Below are 23604 nucleotides of genomic sequence, written 5' to 3'. Positions count from 1 at the left end.
TCTCTGCACGTCATAGAAGATCTTCGGAAAGTGTTCAGGAAACGCAACAGAGAGACCGTCCTCAGGCAACATGGAGGACACAGCGACCAACTGGTCAAACTCAGATGTAAATTATGTTGAAACGTGTATTTTCTGTTTAATAGCGAACAAAAAAGACGAAAACACAAAGATAATAAAAGAGGTGAGATGCTTTTTTTTTTTTTATCCCATGTAGAGCGATACAGGTGTTATAGGAGGAAACTGTACCCGGAAGTTGCGGATCCGAGGTTTTGATATACTATTAAACACACACATAGTTAGTTGGAGATTTTAGCACTTGACGGCAGATGAAGTTTAAAGCGTATGGCAAATCAGCTATTTAATAGAAGAAACAGACTACAGCAGGGAAACCGCGGGGGCGGCATTTCACGACGAGAGCTGTTTTGCAACTCTGAGCCAAAACAAATAAAACTGTATGAAACAGGGCATTTAGAGCAGTCTGAGCTCTTTTGGCTGTTTGTAATGTGAGCACCCACCAGCCCAGACAGGTAAAAACCTGTCATGTGACAGAAAATAAAGAAAAGCACAACAGGTCCACTCTAAAGTGTGTAAATCTAAAAATGCACTTTGTTTAAATCCAGATGCTTTAACACCTGCAAATCACCAAAACGTTAAAGGGTCCCTGCGCAGGCACAGGTCCATGCATGACTTCTTATTTGGTTGAGGACTGGTTACATCTTAAGTAATGATAATACATTTATTATTTATATGCACCTTTCAAGACACTCGCGGACCCCTTACAATGCCGAGGCAAAGAGAGTAGCCAAGCATCAAAAGATTTTAAGGCTGGTTTTAAGTGGTGGGTTTCTCTTCATCTATGTGCAGCTAAATTAATAGTTCAAAGTCTCCGCACACCTGAATGAGTGACAGGTGGAAAAGTTCCATGACAATTTAAATCTAATTCCCACACGCTGCCTCGCTTACTGCAAATACATTTAAGCCTCAGTGTTTCAGTCAGTCTGACATTCATCAGGTATGTGTAATAATGTATCTACTCAGAAAAAGTGAGTAAAATAATAACAATAATAATAATGCTGTATATTTTAAAACTGAGTCCCACTGCCACCTTTTCATGTACTGTGCAGAGTGGGAGTTTGTGTCCGGGGTTTCCCGGTTCTTTTATGTGCACAGCTGGAGTAGCGCTACCGCCTCCAATAGGAAGAGTGCCTCGACACGGTACTTTCTGATCCACCAGGGAAATATACTGTACTGAGTCTTGATAGTGCTGCATTCACAGCTTGAATGACTCTTTCATTTTTCTGCCCCGACTACAGACTAAAGACCTGGTGTGTTTCAGCGACATTTTCCCAGGTGCGCCTCACCACTACCTGGTTGTTCCCAGAGAGCACATACCCAGCTGCTTCTCACTGCACAAAGGACACATTGATCTAGGTCAGTTAGTCCTCTGTCAACTTACCATACTATCTCCTAACACTGTGGCTATCCTGTCGTCACTACTGCTGCAAGTTTTCCTTTAAATACTTTAAACTAGACTATTACTGCTGGTACTATAGACTTCTGATACTCTTATTTTTCCAACTATTTGAGATTATCAAAACTATATCACATAACCCATAAGAAATCATGTCTCCAATAGTTGAAAGGATGGCTAAACTGGGGAAAGATGTGCTCCACGCCCAAGGGATTACTGACATGGCGGATATAAGGTTGGTGGAGACGGTTCTTGGAAGTACCGGAAAAAATATTCATACTAGTAAAAAGGCAAAGTCTGCAAACTCAAGTTCTCTAGTGGGCATTCAGGAATCATTTACAGTGGACACCCATTTTTCATCCATCCATCCTTGCATTCATCCATGCATACATCCACCCACTCACAGGGCTAAAGCACAGAGACGGACGATCATTCACGTTCACGCTCATATGAGGTTAATCAGCGATCCAAAATTGGCCGTAGTTTTGAATACGAGTGTGAAGTAAAATCCTGCAGTTTCTGCTGGGTGCATTGTAGCTGCCCGAAGCCAAAACTCAGTAAAAATCTTACTTTTAACATTAAATTAAAAAAGCTACAGTGTATCTTAAAAAATGATATTAAAGGGAGGGTGGATGAATCTTTTGCTTTAAGTAACTGCATAAGTAATCTTCGTGCTAATGTAATCTATATAATTATAGTTTAACATGGAGTGAGGGGTCTAGTTGCTCTGTTGTTTGTAAGCGTTTCATCCCTGCTCTGGGCGGCTGAATTTCAGTGCTGATGTGTTTTTCTCCACAGGCTGGGGTTCCACCAGCCGCCCTTCATTTCAGTAGGTCACCTCCACCTCCACGTGCTCGCCCCAGCCAGCCAGATCTCAAAGTACATGTTGTATAAGTTCACTCCAGAAACCAACTATTTTGTTACTGTGAGTACTGCAGGCGACTTCTTTCCTCATTCTGTTTTTTTTTTTTCTTTGATTTTCTTTATTAGTTTTCTTACACTACAATAACTAAACCACTGCAGCGGTTTCCATGCAGTCACTGTTTTTATCAGGCTACTTCTGTTACTTCACATTTGAACTGATAAACTCATAATTTCCCCTTTGCAGGAAGAAGTTTTACGCAAGCGTCTTAAAAGTATCTCCCCACCACTCCGGTGTCATTATTTAGAGAACTGCAAGTTATTTCAGTGCATCAATTGTGCTCAGACTGGACTTTAGATCAGAGCAGGGAAACAAAACCAAAAAATCTCAGAAGAATCGCTGAGGCAGAATGAAGACTGGAGACACTTTTGAAATGCCTTTGTAATTGTTTAGAGCGATATTTACCACTTTAATATTCATTAGCAGTGACTGACCTCTGCACGGGCCAGTGCAATATAGAAAATTAACGGTCAGATTTTATCTATAGTGTTTTGTGCTCGTGCACTGTAACAGTGTCGTTTTTGAATGAATGCACGTGGGAAATGAATTGTACTTTTATCATAAGAAGAGACAAGACTGATTCCACTAAGTATTTTTTAAAATAAAATTATTTATTTAAATAACATTATTGAGAGTTTTCTATTACTGACAGTCACTGTAAAGAAGAAAAATGTGTGGAGATACTGTTGCCTCTGTATTGGATGTGTGTCTGCTTGTTTGTAATGATATTAAAAAATAAACAGTTTTTTAAATAAAATAAAAAATCATTCATGGAGAACCCTTTAATAAACTAATAATTAAGGTAATTAAGTTTTAAGGCCAGTGTTGTGACTTTCTAATGTTAATTATTTTAGTACAGTGTCATAATCCTGGTAATCCTCACTGGCAGATATGTGTGTATAGATAAATATAGATTCATCAAGTTGCTGGATACATCACAGATCTTGGTTAATATTGACACGATAGCGTCACACAGTTGATGCAGATGTGTAGGCTGTACACCCATCTTGCGAACGTCCCCCCCATCCCAAAACCTCCCAGTGAATGAACGGGACACGACTCAAATGCAGATATTACACAAAAATAAAACCTACAAACTGTATCAGTGAGCCAGAGTTGGAGGGCATAGACCAATGATCATACACCTCTGAGAGTGAAATATGACTTTAATCCAACATATTTTAACTTAGAGTAGTAATTGAAACTACTGTTTCAATTATGGAGCTATACAAAATGAGTCCCTGGGCCTTTCTCTCCACTTCACAACAGTATTTTTCACCAAGCCCTATAACCCTGCACACAGACATGCACATTAGGTTCATTCATTATATCCAGTAAACCTGATATATGACAATCATGCCTGAATATTACTACAGTAACCTGCTCATGCTTACCTGAGCTCCTTTAGTTTCTTTTCCTTTATCTCATTCAGGCGCATCTGTCGCTGCTGGGCTTCCTCCAGCATTTTGTCAGCCTCCCCGAACCCCTCTCTATGCTCAGCTTTGGCAAGCTTCTTGCGCTCATTCACCTGCTGCCTGACGGCCTCAGCGTGGCGCAGCACTTTCTGACGTTGCCTCTCCTGCTGCTCCTTTTCTTTGGCCTCTGCTTCCTTCTGAGCCCTGTGTGGAGGAAAAATAGCAATTTCATGCAAAAACGTGCAGAAAATGCACACTGAGGTGGGAAAAACAAACAAAAGCCCCCCAACTTTCTTACTTCAGCATCCGATCAAACTCTTCCTTCTTTATGGTGGCCTTCACTGTCTGGTAGTGCTGTTTGCTGTGAACTTGCTCCAGCCGAGCAGCCCCCAGCATCGCCTCCTGCTGTGCTTTCCTCACGGCCTGCTCTCTGTTTTTCTCCCTCCATTTCTTTTGTAACTCTTCTTGATGCCGATGGGCACAGAGTTCATCCTTTTTAAAATCCGCAGAAACACCAGCACAAGTGGCCGAGAACAGTTAAAAGTCATATTAATCCACCTGTAATAAGGTTAACGCTTCAAAAACAATTTCTGACCTGCTCTGCCTTATAGTTTCGATCTTTTTCTTGCTGGGCCCTCAGCTTAGCAATCTCCATCTCCTTCTCTTTCCTTATCCGCTTTTGCTCTGCTTCACGTTCCGCGTCCCTCGCCTGCAAAAACAATAAAATATCAGCAGAGAACAAACATCTGTAGCCGATCTACAGAGTTCAGTTGCTTTTCCAGCTGACCTGTTTCTTTTTAATGTATTCCATGGCTTTAATGTCCGCCAGCTTCTCCTCCTTCATCCTCTGCTCCTTGACTCGGAGGGTCTCAGCATTGATGCGCATGATCTCCTCCTGCATACGCTGCTGCTCCATCCTATTCTTCTCTTTAGCCTGGAACAAAGCAGCCGGTCAGAGATGAAACTGACTCCCGTACACTGCACTGTGTTCACGTTAGTGAGTTTAAGTCTGCACATGGGCCGTGTGTGCACCTTGAGGTCATCCTTTTCCATCTTCTTCTGGTTCTCCTTTATTTGCTGTTTCTCTTGCTCTCTCATCTTTCTCTCATTTTCCTTTTCCTCTAGATGTTTCTGAATTTGTTCTAAAAGTTGCGCTCTTCCTCTGAAATGTAACACACACAAACAGAGTGACAGATCTCCTAATGGCCTCCTTTTTGGATCAGATAAAGTGCATAATTTAACGTCTTCCCATCCTTGGAGTTATTTTAAGAATATATAAACCATTTGGTGAAGAAAAAAAAGGTGCTCTCTTTACTCGTTCCTGTGCTGTTTCCTCAGCTCGTCGATCTTCCTTTCAGTCTCCAGACCCTTTTGGCGCTTTGCCTCCATCACCGCATCCAGGCGCCTCTCCTCCTCTTCCATCTCTGCCTGGATCTGCTTCTTCTCCTCCAGCTGAGCATTGATTGTGGCTTGACATTGAGCATTCAGAATAAGCTGAGGGAGTGACAAAAACAGAAGCATTTATATGTGTGTGAATTGACACCGCCTTTGTTTTCTTCATCCACATACTCCCAGCCAATTCCTACCGTGTTCAGCCTTTTGATTTCCTCTTCTTGCTCCATCCTTAAAGCGTTAGACTGCTCCAGCAAGCTCTGTGAACGTTTCCGGGCCTCTTGCTCGAGCTCAGTCAGGGCCTTGTTGTTCTTACGGGACAGATCTGCTGCCTGGATCTGCTGCTTCCTTTCCTCTGCGGATTTCTGGGGAGCCATCATATAGATATCATATTGCAAAATCACAGGAACGAGCCTCTTGTGTTAATGTCCAAGAAAACATCATCAGAGCCATGAATCCTACCGTTTCCTCTTCCTCCTTTCTCTGATAAGCCTGGTGAAAAGCCTCTCTCTCCTCCTTGAGGTTAGCCTGGGATGCTAAAATGATGCGTTTATACTTAGCTGACGGGAGAAAGACTGACTTTCCCAAAGGACTGTTAAGTGGGATTCTGGCATAACGACAGGAGGAATTATGTTGTGGTGAGGATGTCCATTTTGGGTTAAAACATCATTATCATCATGACATTTGTTTTTAAAAAAATCTAATTGTCTCTCTAAATCACTTGAAACGATACCAGGTCATACATTAATGGAAAACTGTTAGGTGCACCATTGTTTTTTTTAAATTCATATTAAATGTAATCAAATTGCTTCCATTTCCATGTTTTAAAAATGTGCATTATGCTTTTTAAACCAGCGGAGAAACTCAACAGGTTTGGGACTACCTGAGATTGCGGATGAGGTCTTTAGAGATGATTTGAATGGTGTCTTTGTCTTTTTTGATCTTTGACGGAGCTTCCTCACAAGGATCGTCTTCACAAAGCTGTGATGATATCTTAGCAGTTGTTAGTTGATAAAAACCCGCAAAATAGCACCATAATTAGTGAACTCAACACACAAGTATTTTCAGTTTTCTTTTTGGGTTTTCTTTTTTCTTACTTGTGATATCCACTCACTGGCCACTTCATTAGGTTCATTTGCTCATTAATCCAAATATCTTATCAGCCAATCACTTGGCAGCAACTCAGACACTAGGTACACTGTCTCCTTAATACTGTCTGGACATCAATTAAATGCCACAGCCCACCTGAGTAGTTCTGCTGACCATCTCCAACCCCTTATTGACAACAGTGTAACCATCTTCTAATCGCTGCTTCCAACAGGATAACACACCATGTCACAAAACTCACATCATCTCAGGCTGGTTTCTTGAATATGACAGTGAGTTCACTCTACTCCAATGCCTCCACAGTCACGAAATCTCACCTTTGAGATTCTTATGGTGGATGTACAGTCAATAGATCAGCAGTAACTATGTAATGCTATTATGCCAATATGGAGCAAAAATCTGAGTAATGTTTCCAGCGCCTTGTTGAAAATTTAAGGTAATTCAGAGGGCAAAAAGTGGTGCTAATAAACTGCACCTAATAAATTGGCCGGTGAGTGTAGTTAAGATGTGACATTTCACTCTGTGAGAGTAACACTCACCGGGTCTGGGCTCCCAAAGAGGATGTCGTCATCATCCACCTGAGAGCTTGGGCTCAGTGGGCGGTAGCAGCTGCTAAAAGAGCTAGCTCTGGAACTGGACGGATGTCTCTGCTGGCATTGAAAACAACAGTGGATGAATATACAGGGACTTTTTCTAGCGTTAAATACAGACTTTATAGAATAGTATCTTTTGCATTTAAAAAACAGGATCTAGCATCTAAGGCAATATGAAAAGTGGCTTGTCAGTGCTCGCTGTAACATATAGACTTACCATGATCTGCCGTTAACAAAGTCCAGGCAACGGAAAATAAATGTTTCTAAGATTATCCAGTTTTAAGACTAATATAGCTGCAATACTCAGTGTTATTCTCCCATCTATAGACATGCGCTTAGCTTCTTTAAAAACTTTAAAAACGTAGCGACACGGATTTTAATTGGCGAGTAATCTGTTGCTATGGTGACAGAAGGGCAAACGTTAGACATCCTCTACTCCTTTAAAGTCAAGCGTATCATATTTGATACATGAATTTTTGTGAGTTTTTGAGACTTCTACATCATCAGCGTGACTTTTTTTTACCCTCAAAAAAATGATAGAAATTGCATGACACATTATTAATGACTAAAGTGCAAAAGTATGGCCTATGTAGCAAATGTGATACAAATTAAAACTCATATATGCAGATTAAAATTTGATATATTTTTATAGATTTTGTCTAAAAGTTCAACCAACTTTCCATTATCAAAAAATTTATCTCTGACTTGGGGTTCAGACTGAACCTGTTCAGCTCTCGTAAATAAAATAAATAAAATAAAATAAAATATATATTTATTATTTTATTTTTTTTCCTAAGACAAATAATTTGACGGTGCACTCTGGGCTCGACTAGCTCTGTCTTCGGGCGATTGTCCTGCCTTTGTCTCTGGGCACACCCAGGAATTATATTACAGCATTTACTGCGCTCTATATAAAAGACGCTTTAAAACTCACGAATGGGGACGCTGGAGGCTTCTGGGATTGATGACTGTAAATTCTGTGAAATAGTAAACAACAAAACTGACACAGAGATCCTGCTGAGCGTGAGTAAAACAACAACAACATTCATTCATGTTTAAGGAGAAAAAAAAGTTAGCCACTGGAAATTCCTGTCTCTCTTTCTCTCTCTCTCTCTGTGTGTGTGTGTGTGTGTGTGTGTGTGTGTGTGTGTGTGTGTGTGTGTGTGTGTGTGTGTACAGGACGATGAGCTGGTTTGCTTTCGTGACATGAAGCCTGGAGCCACCCATCACTACCTGGTTATTCCCAGGATGCATATCAGCAACTGTAAAACCCTTAAGATGGACAACATACCTCTAGGTGAGGAAACATGAACTTAATCAGTCTGTTTGTTTGCTTGTTTGTTTGTTTGTTTTTCCTGGTAGCAACTTCTGCTGACAAGACTTGGTCAATGGGAAAATCGGTCGGTAGTTATGATTGATTACACAAAAGCACCCCACCCTTTAAAGCAACATGTTTCCAAGCAACTGATTATTTATATAGCACCAAATCACAATAGTTGCTTCAAGCGGCTTCATATTGTAAGGTCATACATAGCATGTAGATGACCCCCTATGAGCAAGCACTTGGCGACAGTGGAAAGGAAAAACTCCCTTTCAACAGAAGGAACATTGCACAGGGAGGAGCAGCCATCTGGTTAATCAGTACAAACTATTTTAATAATAGTTTATAGTAAATTCAGGTTAATGAGTAAATTGTTTTGTTGAGTCACCAGTATGACCTCAGTGAGCTTAGCTTTGTAGTTTGTGTCTGTAAAGACAGATTTAAAAGCGCCACCATGACCATGAAATGATTAATTGTGTCTTCAGAAATCAGCTGCACACCCATGATACAAATTTCCTGTTCCGCTACGCGCCAAATGAGCTCTACTGGACTGAGATCTGGTGACTGTTCACAAACCATTTTTTTAGGCTTGTGCTTTCAGAGATGCTCTTCTGCATACCTCGGTTACAAAGCGTGTTGATTTGAGTTCCTTCCTATCAGCTCGAAGCAGTCTGGCCATTCTCCTCTGACCTCTGTCATCAACAAGCCATTTTCACCCAGAGAACTGCTACTCGCTGGATATTTTCACATTTTCAGACCATTCTCTGTAAACTCTAATGATGGTTTTATGGGGGAAAAAAAATCCCAGTAGCTCAGTTTTTGAAATGCCTACAACAGCCCGTTTGATAGCAGCAACCATGCCACATTCAATGTCACGTCAGTCACCTTTCTCCCTCATTCTAACGTTCTGTTTGAACCATGTCTACATACACTGAGGTGCTGCTATGTGATTGGCTGATTCGATATTTGTGTTAATGTTCAGGTGTGCTTAATAAAGTGGCTAGGGAGTATATGTACATATGTGTAAAACTGTCTTGCATAATCTTGACTTTCTGATCGCACATCGCCGATAAGTTTTATTTGTTGACAGTGGAGCGGATGGAACAAATGGGAAGAAGTATACTGGAGAAGAACAAAGTCTGCAGCCTCGATGACGTCAGGTAAAACAATCCCTGTGATGAGCTGCGACTCTTTATCACTTAGAATTTTATTATGCTTTCAAATTAAACAGTTTTTTTTTCATGTTGTAATATCTTTTTGTTAATTTTATTTTGTAGGCTGGGGTTTCATCTCCCTCCATTCTCGTCAGTTCCCCACCTCCACCTCCACGCTCTAGCTCCAGCCAGTAAGATGAACTTGAAGTCTCAGCTTCGCTACGGGCAGCAGTCTTACTGGTTTATTACAGTAAGTCAGGGCTGGATTGAGCCAAGGAAAATAATTCAATTGGGACTGTTTATTTTTAATATCACTAGACAGACATATGGCATGGTAACATTTGTTTCTCATTTGCTATCACGGTCTATGCTTTAAAGGAATTCAATAAAAATCAGATCAGAGATTATTGCAGATTATCACTGACGCCATTCTCTGATGTCAAAATGAGAAACAAGCCACATCTTCTCTCCCATGTTAGGTCTTTTATGTGTGTTGTGTACACCTTTAAGTGCTACCTTCTTTTAAAGTGAAGAGCTTTTAAAATGAGTGAATTTACTACATGTGAATACTCTTAACCCTCAGTTTTGCTCTGTTGCAGGTAGACAAAGTGCTTTCACAGCTGAAGACTCATGGCAAAGTGAAATGAACAGATGCAGGTGTAGCAACCTTGTTTGCTGCTTACAGGTTATTTAATTAGCGTCCACCGCACTGAGTGCACTTTGCATGACTTCTCCAGCCTGTTTGGCATTCTGGTGCTAATACGTTTGAATATTTTCCTCCATGCCGCATGCTGACTTGGTTGTGGAGAAGAGTTCTTTGTATTAATTTTTTTTACTTCTGTTTTCTTTTTTTTATAAATGGTATAGAATTCATGAATATTAATAAAAAAAATCTTGAAAGGCTTCAAATAATGGAGATGATTTCTGTTTTAAAGGTTGCTCTTCCAAATCTCTCCTATTACAAACATAGGTACAACACATGCAGCCCTTCAGTATCCTATACTGTAACTGCTCAACTTTCCATTAGTGCTTTCACGATCATGTTAATTAGCAGAATATGAAGGGTTTGTTGGTTAGTTCCTCTTCAAATCTGTAAACTTGACCACTCAGTAACACATCTGTGTCTTTCACTGAAAAGAATTCAGTGAACTAACTCTTTAGTCACAGTAGAAAGCCAGTTATTGATTGGCATGCTGGGATCTTTTTTGGAAGAGCCCAGCATGCCAATATAAATGCTTTCATGAGTGTTGGATTTTAGCAATGCTAACTGCATGACTCCAGCAATGTGGTTGGACAAGCCAGAAACACTGTACCTAGGAGGCATCTAGGAGACGTTCTAGCAGGTTGCCTGATTCACCTCAAGTGACTCCTTTTGATGTGGAGAGGACATTATCCCCAGAGAGTAATCCTCATGACTATTTATCGGTTTCATTTGTGGTGCACATCACAAAGTTTTTGTCACAGATCAAAATGCAGGGTTAAATAAACCTGCATCAGGCTGTATGCCAAGTCCAAAAAACAGGAAGCACAGGGAAAGATGTGTAGATTTTATGACAAAGACTCAGGGAAAGGACAGGACTATTTATGCACATAGGATTAATAAAGGAACTGGAAACAGCTGGGGGAAAAATACACAGGTGCAAACTAGGCAGGAAGTAAAACTCAAAGCAGGAACAGACGACAACTTTCATATTAAAACAGGAAAATAGCAAATAGCTTAACTAAATACGGAAACAAACAAAAAACTCAGTGAACGGATAAGCAGAAAGGAACGATAAGCATCTAACAACACAAAAAGCATTACAAGAATTATCTAAGCAACACAAGAATCCAAACTGGAAAATGAATGCAAACAGTTCCAGTTTAGCTACTATTTTGTTTATCAATACATTATATCTCTAACTCAAAAATATCATTCATTAATAGAATAAGTCAGAACGCACAGCGGGTCAGACTTTTTCTAACCGGATCAGTTCTTTCTCTGAGCCACTTGATGTCAGTAATGCAATAGGAACTCTCACAATGGCAGATTACATGGAGGGTCCACGTGCATCAACAGGCCTCATATGGTGACTCGCAGCCTGTTTTTTTTACTTATTTAAAATGATAAAGTAGGAACCATCAAAAAGTGTTAGCATGACATCATTTGCCAAGGGCTCCATTCCTGTAAACTGGTGAGTCACTTCAGTCCATGCATTTTCAAAACTGTTCACACAGGACACTGACATGACTCCAAGGCAAATATTCAGCAGTACACTGAAAAAAAGGGACTGGCCATCTCTTGGATTTATGTAAGCATCTTGCATGTATTTAACACAATTGCCTCATGTTTTAAAGATAAATGTAACTATATAGTGTAAAAACTACATGATATGCAGAAAGGGTGTATTAAATTGTTTATATCATGTTCAGGTGAAGTAAGTCAATAAGATAGCAACGTTAAATCTCGTGAAACCACGCGTGATTTCATCTCGCGGGCTTTGGATCGTGGTTTAAAAAATGCATCCATCTCAGTCAAGTCGAGCAGCCAACTCTATGTTTTTTGGTATGTCTTGATTTTTTGAATTAATATTTACCATATTTCAGCCAACTGTAGTTAAACGTCTAAAGTGCCGCCATGTAACATGCTAAAAAAGAGCCGTTAGCTTATTTGCTGTTTTATCTGTTATCAAAGAATTGGCGCTTTTTCATTTGAATTTGTCTTTGGCACAAGAGCCGTAATATCACATTAAACCTAATTACGAGGCACTCATAACATAATTTGGTTTTCTGTGTGAATAGATTTGTCAACTGACTCTTCAGTTACATTGTGTATTTACTGCACCGTGGTGTTAGTGAGATTTTGGACATTGAACAGCTTTAGCTAATATCATCAGCGGTATTATGCTAGCTTACATCCCTACCCCTCCTGCCCTCACCTGCTGTCCTTTTGTTTTTGTTTTTGTTGATGCACATTGAGAGACCACATCTATTCTGCATTTCACCAGGAGTCAGCTGATGGATTGTGGGTTCAAGGTGTTATGGTAAGAAAGTATATTCTATTTTCGCTTAAGGTTTCTGTAACTTAATTATAATAGGTTTTTTATAATTATTAGGTGCATGCATACTCAAATAGACCACCCTATTAATACAACTGAGAAATCCAAAATCTGCCATAGGTTTGACTTATACCTGTATGTATTGTCAGAAAGGTGATTACTGGACTCACATTAATGCACACTTGAACTAAAATGAGGTTGTAACTTGTGGGTTCTTGGGTTGCAAATCAGAAATAAACATCTTTGGATTTTTTTAATCCCATAAGATCTGGAAACACAGTTTTTATTCAACAAAACATTACTGATTATTAACCAAGCACAGTGCCTGCTGTTATTTCAAAATAATTTTATGTCATTTCAGATGAAATGCAGCATTCCAGTGCATCCCAACCATGCCTTTACAGGTTTCTGACGGAGCTGAGTTTCTCTCTGACAGTCTGCTGAAAGTGTTTGCAAAGTGATCGGGGGAACAGGGCACAAAGCTAAAGGATGTAGCTGCCATGATGACAGTAAGAACTTTAAAATTCTTTAACTACAAAGTGTATATGTATTGCATTAGGTCAGTAAAAGATTTTTATGCTGCATCCATTGAAACAGTCAACTATTACCTGTGAGTACTGATTCCACCGAAAGGATGCCATAATTTCCGTCATGCATTTACTGGCCCACTGAGAAAAATTGATCTTTTTAAAAAAATAAATGTTCTGGAAACTATATATCCATAAAGTTGATGTCAAACAGGAACTTTTGATATTGCTTTGTAGATGCTGGTGTTGCATGTTGACTGGTTTAAGTTTTGGTCTGGGATCATTTTCTTCTGTGCTACTGAAAAGTTCACAAATCTCTGTTTTCTTTGTTATAATACTTTAGGATGACATTAATGCTCAAAGGGAGTCTCATCAAAGTGCTCCGCATCTGTGTGAAAGACAATTGCAACATCTTGGTGCAGGAGTTCATGGTGAGTGTTTTATGAGTAGATTGTGGCTTTGCAACATTTTAAAATGCATTTAGTTATCCACTTGATCCTCATTGGACCAGTTAGGACCAGTAGTCCTCTTTAATAATTTGAAGTTCACATGAGGCCTGGTAGTGAACTCAGCCGCCGGCCCTTGAGGCCCCACCCCTGTATTAGGGGTCACATCAGTGTGAAAAAACTTTAAATTTGTCATTCTAGTGAACAAAGGAAAATCCCACCAATATTTACATTAGCTTTTGTTTGAAAAAAAAAAAGACCAACAGCTAACCAAATTGTGGGGCTGAAAGTCTAAATTCTAACATCTTCTGAGTGACAAAACCTGGATTTCTGATGGGCCGGTGTCTTTCTAAGAAAAACTAATGTAAAGCATTTGAAATTATGTTTTTCACCCTCTCTTAGAAACTCTGTTAGACCATGAATGGCAGCATGGCAGGCCACTCTTTGGCTATAGCTATTTACTATGTTGCTTGCATTGGTTTAAATTACTCTAACATTAGAACTGGTAGATTCAAAAGAGATGAGTTTAAAAAGGAATCTTAAAGAAATGTTTTGTGTTTAACCAGGACTTGACTGAGGCCACTGCACAGATTGAGAAAACCACAATGAACATCTGTCTCCAGAGGATGCACCAGGCAATGACTTTTCTGACGTTGGCATCATCATCGAGGGTATAGTAGTTCTTCAAGATCTGGATAACGTGACCTTTGCAGTAGCCATGCTGTTTGGACCTTTTTTTATTCCTTCAATATGAGTTACCCATCACAACTCTGCTACACTTTTGAGGTGATTCAAAGGGTGGTAATGGAGTTGGAAGCAACTCAGCTCTCAAGAAAAGCTCACAACTAAGACAAAACTGCTCCTGCAACGAAGCTCACTGTTATGCATGTGAGGTGACCAGCTCTAGGTGAGAAGACATTTAAATCTCACACTTGTTCTGCTGCATTTTTGAAGCTCAATTCCAGGAACAGATCGCAGGGTTCATTTTTATATACACTGCAACTGCCATGAGGACGAGCCGTTTTTTTGTTGTTGTTGTTGTTTGTTTTTCCTTTTGCTCTGTACAAGTTCTCTGTCTGTTTGGCAGCATTTTTAAATTTCTCTTTGTATTTTTTCTTTCTTTTACTAGTGAAGAGATGTAGCATGAACAGTTATGCAGTCTAAATATCCCATATGGGCCGTGTGAAATGGTATTTTCAGTTTCATTCAGTTGAAGTAAGGAACGTTGAATATTTCTAAGCTTGCTGTTTTGAACCAAGATGTCACAGTATGATCAGTGCCGTAATTTTTGACAGTCACTCACCGTATCAATGTTATTTTTGCATCTCTTGAATAAAGGTTTTGACCTGCAAGTGCTAATTTCTTTAGTTATTGGGGTAAAATGGGTAATGTTAATAGGAAGGTGTTTGCCAATTCAGTAACCTAATTTAATGTTAATGGAAACTAACATTACCTCAAATTGTTTAGTTATAATTGTTGTTTAACTGAATCTTGACGTCAGAGGCCTTAAATAGAATGTTTTGTATTGTTCTTTCCCAACATTTTTCAAAAGAAAGAGTCTAATTTCTTTGCTGTGATTGATTCCAGAGAACACGGAAGAACTGACATTATTTAACTGTTGGTTTATATAGATTCAGTAGTGGAGTAATGTCAGTTTAATTCTTTACCTACTGTCAATGCAGTGAAATTAGACATTTTGTTTTGAAAGGTTACTGGTGGATGCCAGCAACCATCTTGGAAGAGAACAATATAATCTGTTATAAGGCCTCCATTTGAAAATTGTGTATTTGATACTAGAATATAATAGCAAAATGTAATTTGAAGATAACATGTAGTATTTAAGTGACCAAGTAGTATTGGGTAAAAGTTATTGAATGGTGTTGGGATAAAGTGAGAAAATTGTGAAGGATTAAAATATTTCAAGAGCTCAAATTACTTCATCAAAACATGTTTAAGTCACATTTTATCAACACAAATTGCACAGGTTTATTGAACATGAATAAATTGTGTTAATTTAACTCAATTGTTTAAGTTGCTGCCAAAGCAAAACATCTGTGTGCAACAAATGTCCACCATTGAATTAAGTAAATCCAACAACATATTTTTTTCAGTGTAAGAGTCAAAACTATCTCCTGGTGAGGAGGAACAGGAGCACTTGCAGAATTCAGAGCTCTGCAACACTCCCTTGTATGTCTTTCGCATCTCCAAACTTTTATCTGCTATGAGTCATTTTTACTGTGTATTATTGTGTATCGTCATCATTGTTTCTCACATACATTTCTCATGTGTTTCTTGGTTTATATTATGATAGTGTTGGCACATCTGTCTGAATACATGTAGGGACCGTAACTTTCCATCTAAGGACTGATGTAAGAGGAGACATGATGTAAGGAGTATTGGGTTCCTGAGCTCAACTACCTTATTGTGCTGGCTATTGAATATGTTATATGATTCAACAGTGATGTAGTTTGAGAAAGATATTATGTAACACATGCTTCATAGAATTTGTTCCTCTTTGAAAATATTGATACTGTGATACACAGAGATATGCATTTACGTATGCATTTACAGCTAGGGGCATGATTTATGATGTCATGAAGACCTTGAATAGATTTCCTTGGTGTTTAGTTTCCTACATTTCTCACCAGCGACATATAAAGACAATACAAAACAATTTCATAAATAATATTTTAATGGCAATATGGAAACAGTTAGAGCCATAAGTTTTTGGACAATTAAACTTTTTTGTGTGTGTGTGATTTTTGCCACCGCTACAGTTAATTTTAAATCACTCAGGATGTGAGTGAAGTACAGACTCTGAGCTTTAATTAAAGGGGTTTTACAAAAACATTGTGTTAACTGTTTCGGAATTACAGCCTTTTTTATACATAGTCCCTCATTTTCAGAGGTTCAAAAGTAACCGGATACATTAACTTTATTTGAAATTGAACATTTTGTTAATCCTTTGCAGTTAGAGACTGCCTGAAGTCTGCCTGCATATCCACTGTGGTCATATACAGAGGCAAAATTACAAAAAAATGTATCAGTTTAAATATACTTATGGATCTAACTGTATTCAAATTACCATTAAAATGTTATATATGGAAATGTGTATATGTTTTATGTGTCTCTACTGAGAAATACAGGAAAGTAAAAAAAGAAACTCTATTTAAGGTCTTCAGGCCATCTTAAATTTACTATAACAATAAAGAAAGCGCCCAAAACTACAACATCATGTCAGAGTCAGGAAGGGACTCTCATGCATCATTCATACCAAATGACATAATTTCTCAGACCAAATGCTTTTGTTTTTATGTGAATTACCAAAAAAAACAAAAAAAAAAAAACCTACAACAACACAACTTCCTGGTGTGTTAAAATCCTTTAAATATACTGGTATAGTGCTGTGAAAAAAAATCGATCCCTTCCTCGTTTCTTTCTTTGCTTTTCTTCTCTTTTTTTCTTTTCTTTGCTTTTTTTCTGCATATTTTTTCCATGTTTTGATGCGTGCTCAATCATCCAGGTAAGAAAATCCCTCAAAAATTATTCTATTCATCTGGACATTGCGTTTTCAGTGGAAAAAACATTTTGTCGCTCATCCGAGTGACTTCTTCCGTATTTGTGGGATTTCAGTCATTATGCAAATGTACTGTTTATAAGGTTGGGTAAACCTGCAGTCACCTGAGACTGAAGAAGTCATAAGGCCAGACATTCTCCTTCAGAATTTTCTGCTAGAGAGCACAATTCATGGTTCCATCAATTACTACAAGTTGTCCAGATCCTGAAGCAGCAAAAACCTTCACACTACCACCACCACGTTTGTCTTTTGGTATGATGTTCTTTTTATGCTTTCAATCTGGTTCCCAAACATGTATAAATTGTTTTGTACCCAGTCCCAGGCTGATGATGTCAATTAAGACTTCGATTTTCATTCTTTATTTTCTTTAGATTGTGGCATGATGTGTTTTTGATATCTTTTAGCCTACTTCACTTTGTCAGGTTCACTTAAACATGTTTAGTGATTTGGCGGTAATTGGGTTAGTGAAACTGAACTCAGTGTTCCAGAGCAAATGGTTAATCACAGTTAATTCCAAAGTTAGTTTAACAAGAGGGAACTACTTTTTCACATAGAGCCATATAAGTTTAGATAGATTTTTTCCCTTAATAAATGAAATCATCATTTAAAAACTTAATTTTGTATTTACTCGGGTTATGTTTGTCTAATTTAAATAAAAAAAAAAACATATGTAATGATCTGAAACACATAAGTGTGGAAAATATGCAGAAATATGCAGAAAAGTAAGAATTCGGAAAGGACGCAAATACTTTTTCATAGCACTGTATGCTTGCAGTTGACATGGCTGGTGGTGACGTCAGATTCCTGACTTTCTACGTTGCCCCTCCTACCGTCAACAACTGGATTCCAGCTATGTGTATTTTCGTGAACTAGCACTGCTAACCTGCTTGTGATGATTCGCTGCCTACGTAGAAAAAACGAACTAAACCTTTATTTTTGTTCCTTTGAAAAAAAAACCCCACCCTCTCTGTCGACAGCTCGTGCCGATGTTCGGCCAATGCAAGCTAAAGGGCCGACGAGAGCGGAGACATCGACGTGCATACCGTCCTCTAGCCATCTCTGATTCCAGCTAACACAGCTACCACCTTACCGGGGGAGATAACGCTAGCTGGCTGGCTGACAGCTGGTTGGGTTAGCTGCGTGCCTTTCACTGTAGCAGAACTGAGATTTTTTTCGCAGAAACAATGACTCGTCTCTGACATTGGTGAGTATATTTGCAGACACTGCGTAGTAATATCATGTAATTGCCTTTTCGTTTGCCTCGGCGTTGCTTTGCGAGCTAGCTTGTTTGTAGCAGCAGCCGCTGCACAGAGCCACGCCTGGGCAATTTAAGTTGATACCTGCGGCTGGTGACATTACATATTATTTTTGTAGTATGAGTCAGATGTCTTAAAGTGTTTGGCTTTGTAGTACTTCAAGTAATTAGCTGTTTTTGGTCTACAGTGAGGACTGAGGCCCATTTGGTTGTAACATTGGAGTTAATCGGAGCCCATAACTAGCAAGGTGGATCTTTGCTGACTCTCCGTTGGTGCCATAGAAGATAAGCGAGGAAGTCAAAAGTCAGCTTGCCGATGCCCGCTGATTGTGATCCCGCAGAGTTGCCAATATGATGCCGGTAAGTGCACATGTAGCGTAACATTTAGCATTTAGGGGACTTCATGAACATGTAAGAGTGGGTCTTTTCCTAAATATGTTATTATAAAAACAGAAATATGGTTCACTAACCGTCCATACACACACGTTTCAAGTTCTAACCTACTGATATGAGTTTGTTTGCTTTTCCCACTGCTGCTTAGATAATCTCAAGGCAGATCAGCTCCTAGTCATAAAAGTCTTTTCTTTTTTTAAATGATCTACTATGGCTTTTATGATTTCACAGCAGTTTTTTCGTGAGAATAAAAGAGTGACGCAAACCTTATAAAGGATCCTAAATTATAAACACAATGTGATCAGTTTTTGAATTCTATCAGAATGTGACACATCTTATCAAGTGTTAGCAGGTAGATTTATAACGCTGTGTGTCTCAATAGGGCAGGTCAGATTAGTATGATTGACTATCTCTGTGATAATCGTACTGTAATTCATTCATGTTACAAAAAATGCTCTTACACAATGGATGATGTATTTAAAGCTGTGGGTATAGTAGGTGTGCTAAGCCAACAAATATTTTCATTCTATTGTTTGTTTTTTTTTGTGTGTGTGTGTTTGTTTGTTTTTTACCTTGGTGTTATTGTTCAAGAAGCTCTGTGTTGCAAGGAAAAGAATACCTGACTGGCAACCCTATTGGAGTAGCGCATTGTTGGGACCTCTTTTGTTGTCTTTAGTGCTGAGAAGGCAGCGACTGTGGGAATCGAGAGCGGAACATGAACTCGTGCAAGGGATAAATTTACAGTCAGTTCAGTGAGATCTTGTCATTTAAAAAAAAAAAAGGGGGGGGGGGGCGCGGGGTGATTCACTCTTGGTATTATGTCTTTCCAAACGACTATTGGTTTGAAGTTGGCTGTAAATTTGTATAGTTCTTGATCACCATTCCAGAGACGCTTGTACATTTCCAGAAGTACCAAGTATAACAGAAGCAAGTCCATATTTGCGGCAGTTCTCAGGTTCAGTTACTACCATTGCCTCGGTGGACAGCTGTACCCTGTGGCACCAACAGGCTATCAGAGTCAGAGAGCCAGTCGAGCAGAGAGGCAGCGAGCCGCTTGGTTCTCGCGTGAATCCAGCAGCCAATGAGACGTTGGCAGATCTAGGTCTGTGTGGCTGCGTCGACTAATGCTCTGTTGTTAAGGGGAACTTTTGAGCCGAGTAGATTGTCAAGTGGCATTAATCTCAGGCGGTGGAACCAGGCAGAGCCTGACTTACAGGAAAAAGTAAACAATGCATATTATTGCTGCATTCACATTTTTGTAGATATACTTGTTTGAAATAATAAAACAATTATCATTAAAAAGTAAAAATATCAAGTTTAATTGGGTATGACTATATCAAAATTGATTTATTTAACAAGTTCCCTCCGTTTGGGACTGATAGATCTATTTTATTCATTTAAAAAAATACACTTTAAAAACGACTCTAAGTAAAAGGAAAATAATAATAATATTAGTGTGCATTATCACAGTTTCAAATAAAATTTAACAGTGAAGGCTTTTGCACTTCGTAAGTATTAGACATGTAAGAGCCATCTACATAAGTCTGTAAAAGCAAAGCCAGATAAAATTTGTTAAACCAACATGAAACACTGGGTGAGTGCTGAAGTCCGACTAAAGGAACGTTTAAAAAAAAAAAAAAAAAAATCTTGATAATTTTGTAGTTTGCAGGAATCACGGTTACTCAGATGTTTCAGTTTGTTTCACATCATTTGTCTCGTCTTTCCTCCGCACGGTTGACGAGTGGTTTTTGGCAAGTTTGGGCAGCATGAGATGGACTATTAGTCCAGAATGTCAGAGACAACTTTGACAGCCTCCTTGGGTTTAGCTGTGATTAAGCTGTGTGTTTGTGTCTGACCAGATTACCATACAGACTCATGACCAATACTTATCATAGTGTGTTGTTTACCACACATTTGGGCTTCTGCTGGGTTACAGTTACTTGTGTTTTTGGTTACAGCTGGAGTATGTAAGTAGTATTGTATTCCAGTGTCTTACATTTATGACATTTAAGGATTGTTTGAATGGTTCAAGTTTATAGACAAAAAACAGTAATGTGCTTAAACTTTTTTCCCTCCACTCAGGGCCCATCTTTAAGAATAAGTAAGTAACTGGATTTATGTGAGGAAATGTTTGATGTGTGCTGGAGATCAGGGCACTAAATGATGCCTTTTCCCTCTCAGAAGTTAAATGATCTCCAGATGGTGCCCACTGTAGCATAATGCATTGACTCCTTTGAGTCATGCACAGCCCAGTATAAGCATAATCTCTTTCTTGGCTCTGCATGATGGTGTTGACCTGCCTGCCAGTCACAGCTGTGGCCAAACTATTCTCATTAGCAGGGAGTTGTTGGTGCTGCAGCCACAGGCACATCCCAGGGACACTTTTCCAGTAAAATTACTACCCATCACTTTCCTCCATCCATACCCACCACCCTGTGACACTCTCTTGTTCCCTTGCTCTCTCCTTCTTTCGCTGGCTGTTTGTTTCACACAAGCTCTGTCTCTCTTCCCCCCTCCCTGCTCGAACTGCACATGCAGCTTGTGTTTTTTTCCTCTCAAGTCTCCTCTGCAGCACTTTTCTAATGCACGCGTCACTGTCGGGTTTAGAGGTCTGCTCGGGATGGCATAACATCTAAGTCTCGTGCCCGCAAAAGCGGCAGTGCCACAATGAAGAGATTTGTGACTATAGTGTTACGTGGCCTCGTTAGCCTTTCCAAGGAGAACCCCATCTGGGCAAAGGAACATCACCGGCCACCAAAGAGGGAGATCAAGAGGAAACGGAGGGCGGCCAAGAGAGCCAAGAGTATGGGCAGACGCAACTTAGTGAGGGTGGTTCGTATCCCCAGTGATCACTCAGCTGGATCAGAGTTTCTGTTTTGTTTTGGATATATCTAGTAGTTTCTAGATTTCTGTGTAGTTTAGTCTGCAGGTGCTGTGATTAGTTTAAATTTTCACCTCATATTGTCTGATTGATTAATTATGTGTTTTTAATCTTTAAAGGCTTGTTTTGGTATGCTGCCAAGGATATTCAGAATGCAGGCTTGTGGTGTTGTCATTTAAAAAAAAAGAACTGCAGATTTTGATGGATCTTATAGTATTTTTCTCCTTTTAGTTTAATCTATAAGGGATATTAGAAGCTGTTGTATAACAAATACAAATAAGAATGCCTTAGTCTTCTTTATATTCAAGCTGTTGTTCTTTCTAGCAGCCTAGTAGCCTCAATATTTTATTTTTTATTTTTTTTACTGTATTGTGTTGTATGTCATTATGCAGCTTGTAGCACCCCCTGCCACACTTTTAGAAAAGATTTTCTTTCTTTCTGCCATCCATCCATCTTAACCACTTACCCATTTGAGGTTTCATTCAGATCATTCAGATTTAATTTCTTTCCCCCAGTAACGTTGTTGCATATGCAATCCCAAAAAGGTCATCCATTAGCTCATATTAACACTGTAAGAAACAGCGCAGAGCCACAAAGGGATTTCCTGGTGTCTCGGCATTAGTTCTATGTTTTTACCATCCTTGTCTGAAAATGCAGGTTGTTGATTCTCATAGTCACTGAGTGGATCTCTAGGACAAGAGATCATATCGTTTAATTTTGGCTGCTGCAGAAAATGTCAGTGAATCATGCAGTTGCATCATTACAAAGGATAAGTCACTTTGTCTTGGAGAAACTCCTGGAGTAATTATCTGTAGGTAGGTTCAGTGACTAAAGCTAGATTATATATGACAATAGTGCTTGCTGGCAATTATTGTGAAATTGAAAATGCACCATGAAGCCATGTGTACACAAAGTATGCACACGGAACATTTCATCTTATACTTATTTGTAATTCAGCAAAGTCAAAGCCAGTCAGCAAAATCAGTGTTGAAAAATTTGTGATCTCTTCACTTTTCCAGTGATGTATTAGTTGTTTCACTTTAGAGGTTTTTTTTTTTTCTTTTTCTACCTCTTTTTGACACTGAGGGCTTTAAATTGGCATTTTGAACCTTATTGCATGTAAATAAAAAGCCTTTTTGTCTAGAAGTCAGTCATAGCATAAACACTGAGCATGTTAGATGGCCCCATAACTGACAAGAAGAGATGGCTGCAGAATAAGGATGGAAATGTAAAAGCTTAACTTGCAGGGGCGAAATAAAAGACAGAGCGAGTGTCAAAAAATGTGTCGGAAATGAAAGAGAGGCGAATAGAGGTCCTCAGTGCATTATGGGAGGTCCCCTGTCAGCCTAGACCTCTAGCAATATAATTAAAATGTGGTTTAGTGCAACCTGAGCCAACCCCAGCCGTAATCATTTTAGTTTGTTTTTTTTTTTTAAATCAAGAATGAAAGATTAAAAAGGGCTGTTAAAAAAAGAAATAAAGTGGGAGGTGGAATGTGATAACTGAAGACTCTGCCTCCCATTGTACTCTTGGAAACTCTAGGAGTTACAACTAAGCCATAGTGTAGGTTTTTCCTTTTTTTTTTTTCTTTTTTTTTTCTTTATCACACTTCAAAAGTTTCTAGGCATAGGCTGTCCCTGTTTTGGTGTTTTTTAAAGCAGTGAAACATGTATAAAAATTGCCGAAGTGGGACGGCTTGGAAGCAAATGCTTTTCTTCTTTGTTTACTGAGAAAGAGTTGAAATTGAGTCTAGCATGCACCAAGCAATCCTTTCAAACACGTTTACGTCATTTTGAGCATCCCTGCAAAACATTCTTTGTTACAGAAGTTTTTCTTTGGGTTGTTTTTGTTCGCTAAACTCCTCTCAGTGTCGCTTTTCTGTTACATGCCACAGAAGGCGAGGGGCGAGTGAGGCCTGTCACATGAAACAGGAAGGCACTCCTCAACACTCGAGAGTGCTTTGTCCCACAGGAAACAGTGGAAATCTGCCTGACGCTTCAGGAGGGGGGAAAAAAACCCATATTGTGGTGATGTGCAGTAGCGGTGAATATAGAGGAGATTGCCATAATCAGTGCAGACATGTGTCACCTCCCGCAGGGCAAAAAAAGTCTT

The 23604-nt window shown here is 39.2% G+C and overlaps 4 protein-coding genes and 1 long non-coding RNA gene across 8 annotated transcripts in view; 4 read left to right on the top strand and 1 right to left on the bottom strand.

The window, feature by feature from the left end:
* On the top strand, window positions 1-3215 carry LOC309688841 (adenosine 5'-monophosphoramidase HINT3-like). Its single transcript, XM_082504860.1, has 5 exons — window positions 1-181; window positions 1314-1431; window positions 1637-1706; window positions 2270-2396; window positions 2580-3215. The coding sequence occupies exons 1-5, from the start codon at window positions 71-73 to the stop codon at window positions 2688-2690; spliced, it is 537 nt and encodes a 178-aa protein (XP_082360986.1). The 5' UTR covers window positions 1-70; the 3' UTR covers window positions 2691-3215.
* A 138-nt stretch (window positions 3216-3353) lies between these two features.
* Window positions 3354-23604, bottom strand: part of LOC309689786 (cilia- and flagella-associated protein 45-like) — a gene marked incomplete at its 5' end in the record, with an annotated part of 45572 nt that continues 25321 nt past the window's right edge. Inside the window, 11 exons of the mRNA XM_082506450.1 lie at window positions 3354-3686; window positions 3788-4012; window positions 4107-4300; window positions 4404-4517; window positions 4596-4742; window positions 4841-4970; window positions 5124-5302; window positions 5395-5565; window positions 5663-5807; window positions 6084-6193; window positions 6847-6957. Of these exons, the coding sequence (XP_082362576.1) occupies window positions 3575-3686; window positions 3788-4012; window positions 4107-4300; window positions 4404-4517; window positions 4596-4742; window positions 4841-4970; window positions 5124-5302; window positions 5395-5565; window positions 5663-5807; window positions 6084-6193; window positions 6847-6957 (1638 nt within the window). The 3' untranslated portion in view covers window positions 3354-3574. The remainder of the gene's footprint in view (window positions 3687-3787; window positions 4013-4106; window positions 4301-4403; window positions 4518-4595; window positions 4743-4840; window positions 4971-5123; window positions 5303-5394; window positions 5566-5662; window positions 5808-6083; window positions 6194-6846; window positions 6958-23604) is intronic.
* LOC309688842 (adenosine 5'-monophosphoramidase HINT3-like) lies at window positions 6951-10220 on the top strand. Of its 2 annotated transcripts, XM_082504862.1 has the most exons (6): window positions 6951-7923; window positions 8080-8197; window positions 9312-9381; window positions 9499-9625; window positions 9975-10026; window positions 10061-10220. In XM_082504862.1, exons 1-5 carry the CDS (start codon window positions 7837-7839, stop codon window positions 10020-10022), a joined length of 450 nt encoding a protein of 149 aa, XP_082360988.1. In that variant the 5' UTR covers window positions 6951-7836; the 3' UTR covers window positions 10023-10026; window positions 10061-10220. The 2 variants fall into 2 exon arrangements, with proteins under 2 accessions (XP_082360988.1, XP_082360987.1); XM_082504861.1 differs by having other exon boundaries at window positions 9975-10214.
* LOC309690076 lies at window positions 11627-14738 on the top strand. The gene is made up of 5 exons (XR_014271603.1): window positions 11627-11666; window positions 11788-12398; window positions 12775-12922; window positions 13284-13371; window positions 13953-14738. It is a non-coding gene; the product is annotated as an uncharacterized lncRNA (long non-coding RNA).
* Window positions 17771-23604, top strand: part of ppp1r13bb (protein phosphatase 1, regulatory subunit 13Bb) — a 28332-nt gene continuing 22498 nt past the window's right edge. For all 3 annotated transcript variants that reach the window (XM_082504843.1, XM_082504844.1, XM_082504842.1), the window contains exons 1-2: window positions 17771-18167; window positions 18407-18578. In XM_082504843.1, coding sequence (XP_082360969.1) covers window positions 18570-18578 — 9 coding nt within the window. In that variant the 5' untranslated portion in view covers window positions 17771-18167; window positions 18407-18569. The remainder of the gene's footprint in view (window positions 18168-18406; window positions 18579-23604) is intronic.

Source organism: Aulonocara stuartgranti (assembly GCF_965226115.1).
Source record: "Aulonocara stuartgranti genome assembly, chromosome: 15".
In the NCBI taxonomy this organism is placed as follows: domain Eukaryota; kingdom Metazoa; phylum Chordata; class Actinopteri; order Cichliformes; family Cichlidae; genus Aulonocara; species Aulonocara stuartgranti.
The sequence above is the reverse complement of the archived record's forward strand: the minus strand, read 5'-3'. Positions and strand labels throughout refer to the sequence as shown.

Excerpts from the sequence above, each read along its gene's own strand:
- LOC309688841 (XM_082504860.1), top strand. The coding sequence starts at position 71 with ATGGAGGACACAGCGACCAACTGGTCAAACTCAGATGTAAATTATGTT. Across the intron at positions 182-1,313 it reads ACACAAAGATAATAAAAGAG|ACTAAAGACCTGGTGTGTTT; the intron begins GTGAGATGCTTT and ends CCCCGACTACAG. Across the intron at positions 2,397-2,579 it reads AAACCAACTATTTTGTTACT|GAAGAAGTTTTACGCAAGCG; the intron begins GTGAGTACTGCA and ends TCCCCTTTGCAG.
- LOC309688842 (XM_082504862.1), top strand. The coding sequence starts at position 7,837 with ATGGGGACGCTGGAGGCTTCTGGGATTGATGACTGTAAATTCTGTGAA. Across the intron at positions 7,924-8,079 it reads ACACAGAGATCCTGCTGAGC|GACGATGAGCTGGTTTGCTT; the intron begins GTGAGTAAAACA and ends GTGTGTGTACAG. Across the intron at positions 9,382-9,498 it reads TGCAGCCTCGATGACGTCAG|GCTGGGGTTTCATCTCCCTC; the intron begins GTAAAACAATCC and ends TTTATTTTGTAG.